General features: G+C 39.4%; 1 protein-coding gene across 4 annotated transcripts in view; it reads right to left on the minus strand.

Annotated features, from left to right (window-relative positions):
- LOC126457496 (conserved oligomeric Golgi complex subunit 4) overlaps positions 1 to 15,068 on the minus strand; it is a 123,608-nt gene that overhangs the window by 94,647 nt on the left and 13,893 nt on the right. For 3 of the 4 annotated variants that reach the window (XM_050093801.1, XM_050093800.1, XM_050093803.1), the window contains one exon: positions 5,232 to 5,429. The exons of the other annotated variant lie outside the window; for it this stretch is intronic. In XM_050093801.1, coding sequence (XP_049949758.1) covers positions 5,232 to 5,429 — 198 coding nt within the window. The remainder of the gene's footprint in view (positions 1 to 5,231; positions 5,430 to 15,068) is intronic. 4 annotated transcript variants of the gene reach the window in all.

Genomic DNA, 15,068 nt, shown 5'->3' on the forward strand with positions numbered 1-15,068 from the left:
AAAATGCCATTGTTTAATACTAGCACTCCAAATTGTATATCTTATCCATGACACTATCTCCTACATTTTGTGGCAATACAAAATGAGCAGTGCTTCTTTCAGTTTTACAATATCCTCCATCAATCCTGTCTATTAAGGATGCCATACCACACAGTAGTACTCCAGATGAGTTAAGACAGGTATAGTGGAGGAAGGTTCTTTAGTAGCTATGTTGCATCTTCTAATTGCTCTGACTTTAAAATGCAGTGTTTGGTTGATCTTTCCCACAATATTCTCTCTGTGATGGTTCCACTTTAAATTTTTCATCACAGTAATCTATAGGTATTCAGTTGAATCAATAACCTTCATATTTATGTGATTGTATGATGGAAATTTAACAGATATTTTTTAGTAAGCATGTGGAGCACCTCACACTTTTTATTGTTAAAAGTGAATTTCCACTCTTTGCACCAAACAGATATCTTGTCTAAATCATTTTACAGCTCCTTCTGATGACTTAACTGGACGGTAAATGACAGCATCATCTGCAAACAATCTAATAGGGCTGCTCAGATTGTCTCCTAAGTCATTTATATAGATCAGGAACAGTAGGGGGACTGTAACGCTTCACTGGGGAATGCCAGATACCACTTCTATTTTACTTCATGACTTCTGGCCAATTATTATAAATTGTAACCTTTCTGACAGAAAACCAAGATTCCAGTACTTCAAACACATCAAACAATGGAAAATTCAGGATGGAATAATGACAATATTATGGAAAGGATAGACTGCCACTCACCATATACAGGAGACACTGAGTCACAAACAGGAACAACAAAAAGACTGCTATATATTTAAGCTTTTGCCAACAGACCTCCCTCTGAGGTAGAAGACACACACACATTCATGGAAGCACAACTCGTGCACACATGACCACTGACTCTGGCCACTGAGAATGTGGGCCACAGGGCCTGATGGGAGTAGCATCTATGATGGTGGGGGTAAGGAAGTGGCTGGTGCATGGAGGGATGGCAGAGCAGGGTAGGGTTGGAAGGGTGGGGGGGTAGTGCTGCTTGTGGGAGCATGCAGGGACATTGTGGGGACAGAGTAAAGTTGTCAGGTGCTGTCAGGAGGTTTGGGGTGGGGAGAGGAAGGGGTGCAGAAAGGAGATAAGTAGAGGAAGGGAAAAAGACTAGTGGGTGTGTTGGTGGAATAAAAGGATGTGTAGAACTGGAAGCAAGGGAGGAGATAGGTGGGTGAAAGAAAGGGAGTAGCAAAGGTTGAGACCAAGAGTGATTACAGGGATGTTAGATTTACTGCACAGATAGTTACCACCTGTGCAATTCAGAAAAGCTGGTATTATTAGGAAGGACCCAGATTGTTAAGTAATCATTGAAGTGAAGCATGTTATATTGGGCAGGACATTTAGCATCTGGGTGGCCCAGCCTTCTCTTGGCTGCTGTTTCTTGGTGGCCATTCATGCAGACAGACAGATTGTTGGTTGTCATGTCCAAATAGGAAGCAGAGCTTAGTTCATAGACCACTTGACTGCTTTCACAAGTAGCCTGCCTTGGATGATATAGGTGATGACTGTGAATGATCTGGAATAGGTGGTAGTGGGAGGATATATGGGACAGGTCTTGCACCTAGATCTATTGCAGTGATGTGAGCCACAAGGCAAAGTGTTGCTTTCTATGTGGGCTTGACAACCAGCAAGCTGTCTGTCCGCACGAATGGCCACCAACAAACTGTGACGAAGGGACAGCTGGACCACACAGCTGCTGAATATGTTCCCCAACACAACATGCTTCACTTCAATGACTGCTTCACTGCCTGCACCACCTGGATCCTTCCTACCACCATCAGCTTTTCTGAAATGCAAAGGTGGAAACCCTCCCTTCTTCAATACATTCTATGTTCCCATAACCTTCCTCACTTCGACCTTTGCCAGTCTCTGTCCTTCACCCACCTATCCCCTTCCTGGCTCCCACTCCTACATAGCCTTCTATTCCATAAACACACCCACTAGTCTTTTTGCCTCCTCTACTTACCTTCTTTCCCACTGTTCCCTCCTACCCCAAACCGCCCGAAAGCACCAAGCAGCCTTACCTTGTCCCCACCACAACACACCACTATGCCGATGCTCCCACAAGCAGCACTACATTCCCCCCCCCCCCCCCCCCCCCCCAGGCTCCCCACTCCAGCCTCCTCCTTACCACCAGCACCTACTGACTGATTCTCCCATCAGGACCAGTTGCTCGCCCAGAGACAGTTGTCGTGTGTGTGAGTTGTGCCTGTATGAATCTTTGTGTGTGTTTTCTACCGAAGAAGAAGGCCTTTCAGCTGAAAGCTCAAATGTACAGCAGTTTTCTTGTTGTAACTGTCTGGGACTCAATTTCAAACATATCGTTTGTGTAGTTTTACACAGAAAACTATGAACTGTCTATATACTGGTAAAGTGGAGATCTGTCTAATATAAACAATATTAGGAAAAGGACAGATTGCTACTCACCATAAAGATGGCCCACTGAATTGCAGACAGTCACAACAAAAAGGCTGTGACACATTATAATTTTTGGCCCAAGACTTCTTCAGCAAAGAAACACACACACACACACACACACACACACACACACACACACACACACACACACACACACACACACACACACATATATATATATATATATATATTCACTCAAGCAAGCACACCTCACTGCTCAGAGCTGCTGGTGTTAGTGGTCACGTCTGTGTGAGGTGTGCTTGCTTGTGTGTGTGTGTGTTTTCTTGGTTGAAGAAAGTTTTGGCTGAAAGTGTGTAACAGCCTTTTTGTTGTGCCTGTCTGCAACTCAGTGGGTCATCTTTATGGTGAGTAGCAATCTATCATTTTACTAATACTGTTGATATTTCAATCTGGAGTTTCCATTGTCTGATTTTGTCTAATATGAGTATTAGAGTTAAGTAGAATTTACATCCCTGAAACAAAATACTGTGATACACTATGTGATCAGAAGTATCTGGACACCCCCAAAAACATATGTTTATCATATTAGGCCCATTGTGCTGCCACCTACTGTCAGGTACTCCATATCAGTGGCCTCATTAGTCATTAGACATCATGAGGGAGCAAAATGGGGCACTCTGCGGAACTCAAAGACTTTGAACGTGGTCAGGTGATTGCATGTCACTTGTGTCATAAGTCTGTACGCAAGATTTTCACACTCCTAAACATCCCTAGGTCCACTATTTCTAATGTGATAGTGAAGTGGAAATATGAAGGGATGTGTACACCACAAAAGCATACAGGCCAACCTTGTCTGCTGATTGATAGAAACCGCCAACAGCTGAAGCGGTTCGTAATGTGTAATAGGCAGACATCTATCAATACCATCACACAGGAATTCCAAACTGCATCAGGATCCACTGCAAGTACTATCACAGTTACGCAGGGGGTGAGAAAACTTGGATTTCATGGTCAAGCTGCTGCTCATGCCAGTAAATGCCAAATGACGCCTTGCTTGGTGTAAGGAGAGTGAACATTGGATGATTGAATAGTGGAAAAACTGTTGTGTGGAGTGACGAATCACAGTACACAATGTGGCGATCCGATAGCAGGATGTGGGTATGGCGAATGCCCGGTGAACATCATCTGCCAACAGTAAAAATCGGAGGTGGTGGTGTTATGGGTCGTCGTGTTTTTCCATGGAGAGGGCTTGCACCCCTTGTTGATTTTGCATGGCACTATCACAGCACAGGCCTACGTCGATGTTTTAAGTACCTTCTTGCTTCCCACTGTTGAAGAGCAATTCGGAAATGGCAATTGCATCTTTCAACATGATCAAGCATCTGTTCATAATGCATGGCCTGTGGCGAAGTGGTTACACGACAATAACATCCCTGTAATGAACTGGCCTGCACAACGTCCTGACCTGAATCCTATAGAACTAGGTCTCAGGATATTTTTGTACATAGTGTATATTGCATAATAAGGTAGCCTTTTACTTGATTTTTTGCTATTTGGGGATTTTCAGTTTCCTGTTTGATGTCCAGTAATAATTTGATATAGCATCAGAACATAAAACGTAAATCTGAACACTAGATATGGAAGCAAAATCTACATGGAAATTACTGGCATGTCTAGTATTGTTGCTGTGAATTGCACAATTCATTCTAAATTCTCTTTTGTTATCAACCACAAATAGTATTAGGAAGAATGTGTCATGACAAGGAAATGTATGAATCTCTAGGTCCCTGAAGAAATTTCTGCAGGTTGTTTAGTTATCAACTTTACACAATATCCGTACTGCATGTTGCTGAGGAATAAATACCTTTAACCATAGTTGCTTTGGCCTGTAAGATTATGCCTTACAACAGTATTGTATTAAAGTATCCTAGCAAGTCTGCCTGCGTGCCAACATAACTAGTCTATGTATAAAGCATATGGCTCTGAATTTTTTGATTGATTTATCCACTTGCTGGTGCCATCTCAAGTTTATTAGCTCCCCCTGGTGCCTAGAAACTTCCATCCAGGAGCCTAGCAACTGCATAGATTGAGCCTCATCCAGTGCATGCGAACTTATTCTATTTCTGGTACTTTTAAATAATTTTTGTTTGTTTAGAAGTCTGTGTAAGGTTAAGGATTACACTGTCTGTTGTTGGCCAGTTGTATGCCTGTTTCATTATTCTCTTAGCTGTACCTTGCATAGGCATGTTTGGACACTTATCAGTCCACTTGTGACATCAGCCAACATGACAGGTTTTGCAGACTTCTCAAACGTTTAGGGTAAATCATTTATCCCAGGCTAGAACAGGAGAGGGTCAAGCTCCATATTTTATGTTTTCTCTCTCCAAATTTAATCTTATTCTTATTGCATCATTTGTTAATGTGACATCTGTTTTCTACTGTTAAGATACAACTCTATTCATGTAAAGGGAATACCCATCACATCATACTACTCTACATGGTGCAACTTATGATCTGCACAATTAAAGGCATTGGCAAGACGGCAGAAAATGTCAACACAGCAATTTCTGTGGTTTAGTTCTACAAGTTGTGTTTGGCAAGGTCATACCTAGCAAATACTGAATCGGATCTCTGGTGGGAATTTACCAGCAACTAGAATACAAACACAGCATCTCTCCATTCAAATGAAACAACCAAGAGCAGCAATTCGATTGACATATTGTCAAATTCTCTATTTTACACCCAGTTTTCATGTAACATGTCTAAAATCACAGTAAACACTTACCCTTGCTAAGTCCAACTGGCGGACTTTGGCACTCACATTCTCTGCAAGTGTTGAAGTAAAGCTTATCATCTCCACTAACTGCTTAGCATCAGAATGAACTATCTGAAGGTTTGGTAGTGCTTTTGAAATTCCTCTCAGTTTTGCTTCAAGGTGGCATTGCCTGCCTAGAAGTGTTCCCAACTGATCATTAATTTTTTCCTGAAATATTAGAATTGTCAAAGTGAATTTGTATCTACAATAACAAAGTGATGCTGGAATACATACTATAGCGGCCAGTTAACTGGAAGACAATAGGAAATAAATTTCCTTGAGACGGCAGTAGTCTCTTTACTTCTTGTTACAAAGAATGAGGCATTCACAAAAACGGTCACAGGTCCCAGTTTGAAATAGGCGAGTCTGTATGATAATGCCCTAAATTCATACTATGGTGGTTTTAAATGTTTCCCAATAACAAATACACTATGTGCCTGGCCAATGGGTGAAATTAAATCACAATACTTCACAGCAACCTTCTCAAACAGAAATGCTAGAAACATGGAACGAATACATGAAACGTTTAGACAAATAATACTAGATACATCAGTGATTAGGTATATTATTAAATTTGATACTTTTTTCACTATAGAACTTCTACTATTAGGCAGCGACATAAGAAATACAAAATGAGGAAAATAAAAATTGGAATTCCACAACAAAAATTTATGAAAATATGGAAAAAGAAATTTACATAATTTGTCCCATGTCCAAATGAAAAGAGCTAGAAATTGGCAGAAACAGGAATACAGAGTATTCCTCAAGCTATTGTACACTGCATTGCCCTATTTCACTCTGAGTAATGGATTCTTAGAATCCTTACAAATAATTTTCAAATTTAAAAGCAGCTCACACAAAATAGTAATAATAATAATTCCGTTGGCTCAATGACCTGCCATGTCCTTCATTTGAATGCCACTTTGGTGACCCTAACCTACCCCAGTAATCCTACTGGGAAAAGGGGACCTACAGTTTAAGATGGAATCCAAACCACATGTCATTCCTGGTGAATCTTCACATCATTGGGAGGAGGAGTATAGGTTAAAGGTAGAATGAAATATGGATTGGTGTTGGAATATGAGCTCACATTTTGATATTTTGTGATTCTTTAAGCAATTTCAAAATATAAACGATTTCCTTCAAGATGTGTTACAAATTCCACAGCTTAATGTACATTTACAAAGATGCTGCTGCTCTTACAGAGAAGAACACGCTGCAACAAAATTTTTGGAAAATTATAAATTATTTAAAGAGGTGACAATGTAGTTACCAGCAGCTAAAATGATAGTAGAATTACATTGGTCTGGCCAGTACTGAAGAATTCCACTGTGCAATAGCTGCTTTAAAGACTCTTGAAAATAGCCATTCAACATATAGTTCTTGGAACTTAATCTAGTTCCTCAGTCATTGAATTTGGTAATGGTTTTAGACAGATAAATAATGTTAGGTTATCTGGCAGTCCTGCATTTGCTTACAACCTCAAAAGATACTTGATAAGACACAGTCATTAACATTGAGCAATAGGACTGCCGCAGTGGTTAGTTGTGGGTAATGTAATAATGGGCAGCAAGCTCTTCAGTTGATACACTGATAATGAGATGGATTCCAGTTACTTATTGCTGACACGGAAATTTCAAGTATTTGTGAGTTTTATGTTTCCAGACTCAGTCTATCAATCTGAAAATGCTATAATGGCAAACTAAAAGCTTTGAGCTGGTCTATAAGGTATGGCTGGAAACTTCAATTGGTAAGAACATGTTGCAACATCGTATGTTTATACCTCATATTTGAGTGTGGGATACACAGCTTTTAATATATTACTCAATATATAGCTTTCAATGTATACATGGTATTGAGTATTACAATTTCTTATGACCAAATTTCACATTTATTATTAGTTATTTAATGTTGCACTGAAGAATTTTAGATTATATACCAACTGATGCAAAGTACATGTGTCATCACAAAAATAACACACTTTAATAATTTGTAACAATGTATTTTCAAGTTTACAATTAGTTATAACAGAAGTGTCAGATCTAAGGGAATATTAAATCGATTTTGCATTACAAAAATCGAACAACAGAAAATCCAGGATGGAGTGCAAGTTGCGTTTACGTGAGTGTGTGTGTATGTGTGTCTACTGTTGGTAAAGGCCTTAATGGCCAAAAGCTTTAATTGTGTGAATCTTTTCGTTGTGCCTATCGCGACTCAGCATCTTCGCTATATGGTGAGTAGCAACTTTCCTTCTCTGGTAGTGTTGATTTTGCAGTACAGTTATTTTCATACAAAATTATAGTTTTCAAAGTTCCACATCAGCATAAAAAATATCAAGACTGTTTAACAACATATATTACAAAGTGCAAAGTAACTTGCTGAACTAAAAAACGTAATGCTTCAACAATAACATTTGTAAATGTTAGTAATTGAAATACTTATGTTATTTAACAGAAAATTAAAGTTTTTACAACTAATTGTTTAAATCCATATTATTATGAAATTTTACCTGAAAACAAAATATTTAAGAGTACTAACTGTATCACATATTTTCCTAATTTTTCCTGAGGGCATGCAGCTCTACTGTATGGTTAAATGATAATGGCATCCTCTTGGATAAAATATTCCAGGGGTAAAATAGTCCCCCCATTCGGATCTCCGGGGGGGGGGGGGGGGGGGGCTACTCACAAGGACATCATCATCAGGATAAACAAAACTGACATTCTACAGATTGGAGTGTGAAATGTTAAATCCCTTAATCAAGCATTTAAATTAGAAAATTTAAAAAGGGAAATGGATAAGCTGAAGTTACATATAATGGGAATCAGCGAAGTTTGGTGGCAGGAGGAACAGGACTCCTGATCATGTGAATACAAGGCTAATTATACAAAATCACACAGGGGTAATGCAGGAGTAGATTTAATAATGAATTAGAAAAATAGGAATGAGGGTAAGCTACTATGAACAGCAGAGTGAATGCACTATTGCAGCCAAACCAGACATGAAACCCACACCCACCACAGTAGCACAAGTTTATATGCCAACTAGTTCTGCAGATGATGGAGAGACTGAAGAAATGTATGATCAGATAAAAGAAATCTTTCAGATAGTCACAGGAGACAAAAATTTTATTGTGACTGGGGACAGGAATTCAATAGTAGGAAAAGGAAGAGAAAGTAAAATAGTAGTTGAATATGGACTGGGGGAAAAGAATGAAAGAGAAAGCCACCTGGTAGAATTTTGTACAGAGCAAATTTAATGATAGCTAACACTTGGTTTAAAAATCATGAAACAGGCTGTATACATGGAAGCTACCTGGAGAGACCAGAAGGTCTCAAACTGATTATTTAATGGTAAGACAGAGATTTAGGTACCAGATTTTAAATTGTAAGACATTTTTAGTGGCAGACATGGACTGACCACAACTTATTGTTTATGAACTGTGCTTTAAAAAACTGAAGACATTGTACAAAGATAGAAAATCAAGGAGATGGGACGGGACCTGGATAAGTTTAAAGAACCAGAGGTTGTTGAGAGTTTCAGAAGGTGCATTAAAGAATGGTTGACTAGAACAGGGGAAAGCAATACAGTAGAAGACGAATGGGTAGCTTTGAGAGATGACATAGTGAAGCCAGCAGAGGATCAAATAGATAAAAAGGCAAGCATAGCACATATCGCATTTAATTAATGAAAGGATAAAATACAAAACTGCAGCAAATTAAGCAGGTAAAAGGGAACACAAATGTATATAAAATTAGACTTGCAGGAAATGCAAAATGGCTAAGCAGGAATGGCTAGAGGACAAATGTAAGGGTGTAGAAGTATATATCACTAGCGGAAAGGTAGATACCAACTAAAGGAAAATTACAGAGTCTTTTGGAGGAAAGAGAAGCAGCTATATGAATATCAAGAGCAAAGATGGAAAAACTGTCCTAATCAAAGAAGGGAAAGCAGAAAGGTGGAAGGAGTATATAGAGGGTCTATACAAGGGAGATGTACTTGAGGGCAATATTATGGAAATGGAAGAGGACATAGATGAGATAAGCGGTATGATATTGTGGGGACAATCTGAGAGAGCACTGAAAGACCCAAGCTGAAACAAAGAGAAAACTTTTGACAATGTTAACTGGAATGAACTCTTTGAAATTCCGTAGGTAGCACGATAAAACACAAGGAGCAAAAGCCTATTTACAACTTGTACAGAATCCACACAGCAATTACAAGGCATGGCAAGGAAGCACTGTTTAAGAGGGGAGTGAGACAAGGTTGTAGCTTATCCCTGATGTTGTCAACCTGTACACTGAGCAAGCAGTAAAGGAAACCAAAGAAAAATCTGGAGCAGGAACTGAAATTCAGGGAGAAGAAACAAGAACTTTGAGGTTTGTCGATGACGACATAATTCTATCAGAGACAGCAAAGGATGTGTAAGAGCACTTAAACAGTATGGACAGTGGTTTGAAAGGAGGCTATAATATGAACGTGTAACATGGACTTCAACAAAAGCAAAACAAGGATAATGGAATGTGGTTGAATTAAATCAGGTGATGCTGAAAAAATTTGATTATGAAATGAGGCATTGAAAGAAACAGATTAGATTCGCTATTTGGGCAGCAAAGTAACTGATGATGGTCGAAGTAGAGAGGATATAAAATGTAGAATGGCAACAGCAAGAAAACCATTTCTGAAGAAGAGAAATTTGTTAACACTGAATACAGATTTTTGTGTTACGAAGTCATTTCTGAACACATTTTTGTGGAGAGTAACCATGTATGGCAGAGAAACATGAACAATAAACAGTTTGGATGAGAAGAGAATATATATGTCTGCTTATGTCTGTATATGTGTGGATGGATATGTGTGTGTGTGTGTGTGCGCGAGTGTATACCCGTCCTTTTTTCCCCCTAAGGTAAGTCTTTCCGCTCCCGGGATTGGAATGACTCCTTACCCTCTCCCTTAAAACCCACATCCTTTCGTCTTTCCCTCTCCTTCCCTCTTTCCTGATGAGGCAACAGTTTGTTGCGAAAGCTTGAATTTTGTGTGTATGTTAGTGTTTGTTTGTGTGTCTGTCGACCTGCCAGCACTTTCATTTGGTAAGTCACATCATCTTTGTTTTTAGATATATAAACAAACTTCTTCTGTATTTTAGTAACTTTAGTTACTCACTAGATGGCATATCAAGTCTTTGGTGCGGCCGGCGCAGCGGCTATTGAAGTTGGTGGGGGAAGCGGTGCCTGGATCTGAACTGGGATCTGCAGTCTACCTGCTGCCACCGTCCGGGGTGATGAAGATGATGGACGGTGACAGCAAGGAAGGACAGCGACTCAACAATGATTGGCAGCAGGCGGCTCAGGCAGGCAGCTGACCAGTGATGTGCAGTGGTGGTGGGCAGTAGCAGCAGCGACAGGGACAGATAGCAGCGATGGTGACAGCCGTAGCGGCGGTGACAGTGATGGGCAACAAGATGGTGCAGGGTAAGGGCACTGAGAGCTCTTCCAATTGGCGAATATGTTCTGAGGGTAGCTCATACTACAAATTCTTCTGTGTGGAAGGAGGGATTCCAAACCTCTGGATGTCCACGCCGACTGCGCCGAACCTTTTTCCTTGGTTTTGTGCAGCACAGCATGTTGGATGCACTTAATGAAAACAATGAACCAGCACTAGCACATGCGCCATCTTGGAATATGCCGTAGAGTCGGTGTTGAGCTTCCTTTTAGAGAGGGCACATGCTGCGGATAAGTAATGTGCAGAACTTGATAGAAATTGGATTTAACAGTTAAAAGTGTTATGCGTGTGATTGGCAGTTACCTGTTTACTTAATGTGGTAACACAATGTAGCAATGGTTGCTTTAGTGTGAATGTGAAACAAAAATAATTGTTAACAAGACTGGATGAGTGTAGGCTTTGTTAGGGAAGTGTGTTACATGCTAAAGGAACAACAAATCAAAGTAATTTGACTTGTGCTGTTATTATTTCAGTGTCATTTTTATTCTTTGATTAAGTAACTTTAATGTTAGGTTATTTTCATAATGAAGAGTTTTCTCTCAGCAAAGCCATCACACTCGAGTCTAATGGCTGCGAAATATAGCCTATCAAAACTAAAGGGACAGGGACAGACCTATTACACTTGTCTTTGCAACATGACATATTTTATCATCACAAAACCATAGATATATTTTTAAAATAAATAAATACATAACTAAATCCCATTACATGCCTCTAAAGGTTTTCCAGGAATATATAGTTTGTTCATAAAATGAATTGGTTTCAAGAGTGAATTTGATACACTTGTCGCCTACAAAATGCATGCTAACTCTGATAGAAGACCAAGATGAGAGCAAAAACATTTGTTCTTTTTGGATATAAAGTATTTTCCACAATTCTATAGCAAAGGGTCACCCCTGGTGCTTTACCCTTATACTTTTGAGAACCACTTGGATGTTTCACATAATCTTGAAATTTGTACACAACATGTCTTATTGTCAGCTAAAACAGATGGCCAATGAACAGATAAATTAATCCACCCTTTTGACTGAATATTAAAAAAGACGCTGTAAATTAAAATGTGGCACATGGCGATTTGCATGCCACAACCACCACACACCAGAGCAAGACGCCATGCATAGATGAGTGAAAAGGAGCACTGAGCAGGGCTCCTTACAGTGGACTCTGCTATGGTAAAGAGACTTTACACTTAAAATACTCCCTTCAAGGAAACCAATTTGCAACTCAAAACACTCAGACAGAACATTATCAACACAGTAGCTAAAAAGCCTTGTGATAAAAGGAAGAAAATGAATACAGGTTGATAGGCATAAAAACTCTTTGGTGGAGCTGTCCTAGAATACTATGCCCCCAAGTAGTAATGTACATCTGGTCTATACTGAAGAGCCAAAGAAACTGGTACAACTGCCTAATAGCGTGAAGGGCCACTGTGTGTACGCAGAAATGCTGCAGTACGATGTGGCATGGACTCAACTAATGTCTGAAGTAGTGCTAGAGGGAACTGACACCATGAATTCCGCAGGGCTGTCCATAAATCCTTAAAAGTATCCTTGAACAGTATGTTGCAAGACATCCCAGATATGCTCATGTCTGGGGATTTTAGTGGCACTGGAAGAGTTTAAACTCAGAAGAGTCACTTTGTAGCAGTTCTGGATGTGTGGGGTGTCGCACTGTCCTGCTGGAATGCACAATGGACCTGAATTGATACACGTCATCAGACAAAGTGCTTACAAACATGTCACCTGTCAGAGTCATATCTAGATGTATCAGGGGTCCCATATCACAAGCAGGCTCCATGGATTCATGAGGTTGTCTCCATATCTGTACACGTCCATCCACTTAATACAATTTGATATGAGACTCGTCCGACCAGGCAACATGTTTTCCAGTCCAACATGTTTCAACAGTTCAATGCTGGTGTTGGTGGGCCATGCGAGTCATAAAGCTTTGTGTTGTACAGTCATCAAGGGTACACGAGTGGGCCTTCAGCTCCTAATGTCCATATAGATGATGTTTCATTAAATGGCTCACATGCTGACTCTTGTTGATAGCTCAGCATTGAAATCTGCAGCAATTTGCAGAAGGGTTGCACTTCTATCACATTGAACAATTCTCTTCAGTCATCGTTGGTCCCGTACTTGCAGGATCTTTTTTCGGCTGCAGCAATGTCGGAGATTTGATGTTTTACTGAATTCCTGATATTCACGGTACACTCGTAAAATGGTTGTACGGAAAAATCCCCACTTCTTCACTACCTCGGAGATGCTCTGTCCCATTGCTCGAGTGCCGACTAGAACACCATGTTCAAACTCACTTAAATATTGATAAACTGCCGTTGTAGCAGCAATAATCAATCTAACAACTGCGCCAGACACTTTTTGTCTTATATAGGCATAGCCAACAGCAGTGCTGTAGTCTGCCTGTTTACATATCTCTGTATTTGAATACGCAAGCCTATACCAGTTTCTTCAGTGCTTCGGTGTATGACTAAAAATTTTCCATCAATCGCGGATCAACAACTCCTTAACTCACATTGAGAGTGGCTAAGTGTACAGATCAGATCAGTTGATCAATCATTTCACTCCAAATCTTTTCTACATAGCTCATTAATGGGACTGTGTGTTACTGCTCGGGCGTATTCAGTCCTTTCCTGTGTCGAGGAGACATTTCAAACTTTCCTCCCTCCGCAAGCTGAGAAATTATCCCGCCCGCTGTGCTGAATTAAACAATTCTAGAGTAGTTAATTTGATTTACTTGAAAGTTCACAGCATGCTGTACTAGATGAGCCTCAGATAGTGGCAGAGTAGAGCCAGCGGTTATCTGAATCACAGTTGTTGGATCTGAAGTCAGACTCACCCAGAGCTGCCTAGAGAACAAGGCTTTACAGCTCAGGCATGACAACTTGTACTAAATCTTAAGCTATTAGCAGCAACTAAGCCTCCATCAAAGTCATGAGACTAATTTCGATTTGGTGAACAACAAATACTTGGCATTAAAGTAACTGAGAATTATATTTTTCTACCACAGATAAAAAGGGCGAGTAATTATATTTTTCTATATATGTATCAGGCATAAAATAGTGAGCATCATTATACCAAAGTTTTTTTGGGATGATTTTGTTTTATCATTATAAACTTTTATATAGCACTGTAGAAACCAACAATACAAAACTTACATCTTGCAGATAATTACAAAAATCATTTAAAAACTTTTAACACGTATGAGACTATGGTGATAAGAGATTTACAAAACAATTTTTGAAGTACTATACATGCTGCTGCATGATACCATAAAACAGAACCACATACCAATAAACTACAGTTGTTAAAAATATGAAATCAACTGAACAAGCCACAAATATCTGAATTCCATGAACTATTTACCTGCTACAAAGGAAATAGCTACAGCATTATTTTGCCATTACACTTTTGGAAACAACAAGATGCAGCTAACTTCGTAAGGACTGTAAAATCTCAAATGGAGTGCCTTCATCTTGTCCAATAATTATTCTTATCAAAGGTGTACTTACTGCTGACAATTCTTTTAATATATGACACACAGATGTACAGAACAATTACCACCAAAATTTCAAATTTACATCGTTATCTGGATAGGTTTATTGCACAAAAAAGTCTTAAACATGAACAAGAGAACGTCCATTTCTGCTAATGAGCAAAGCACAGTATATAGAGGAAATGTGGTTTCCATTGCTAAAAACAACATTTAGGCAGATCTCTATTTTATGTCACATAAAAAAAAGCCACTCCCATTCAGCAGCACTACCGACATTTATTATTGAGGGCAAATACGATATACCTATAAGAAACTATACTGTCCTTGAAAGACAGCTCAAGAATACACAGTTAACAGACAAGGTTACACTAACAGCAGACAGCATTAATAACGAAGCAGTTATAGAAACAACTTTTTTGAAATCTATATGAAGACCATATACAAAGAGGGGCCTACTAACTTTTTTCCCAGCGTTCAGGAGAATGAGAAGCAGGAGTATCAATATGACAACTCCAAAAGCTTGTAACCAAAACAGCTATACATTAACAAAATGCAACAGACAGGAGCTACAACAGTAAACCAGGAATCACCAACAAGACACGCTAAAACAACCAAGAACACCAAACAGACAAAGTAGGTCATGTAATGAGAATATGAGGTATTGACATAGGTTACAAAACTAGAAGCAGCATGAACCTAAACTTAGGCATCAGGTATCTACCAACGAAGCTCTTAGAATTGTGAAAGATATTAAGACCAGCAGGGCTCTTGAGGTAATACACAATGAACACA

This window comes from Schistocerca serialis, chromosome 2 (genome assembly GCF_023864345.2).
Source record: "Schistocerca serialis cubense isolate TAMUIC-IGC-003099 chromosome 2, iqSchSeri2.2, whole genome shotgun sequence".
Lineage (NCBI taxonomy): Eukaryota > Metazoa > Arthropoda > Insecta > Orthoptera > Acrididae > Schistocerca > Schistocerca serialis.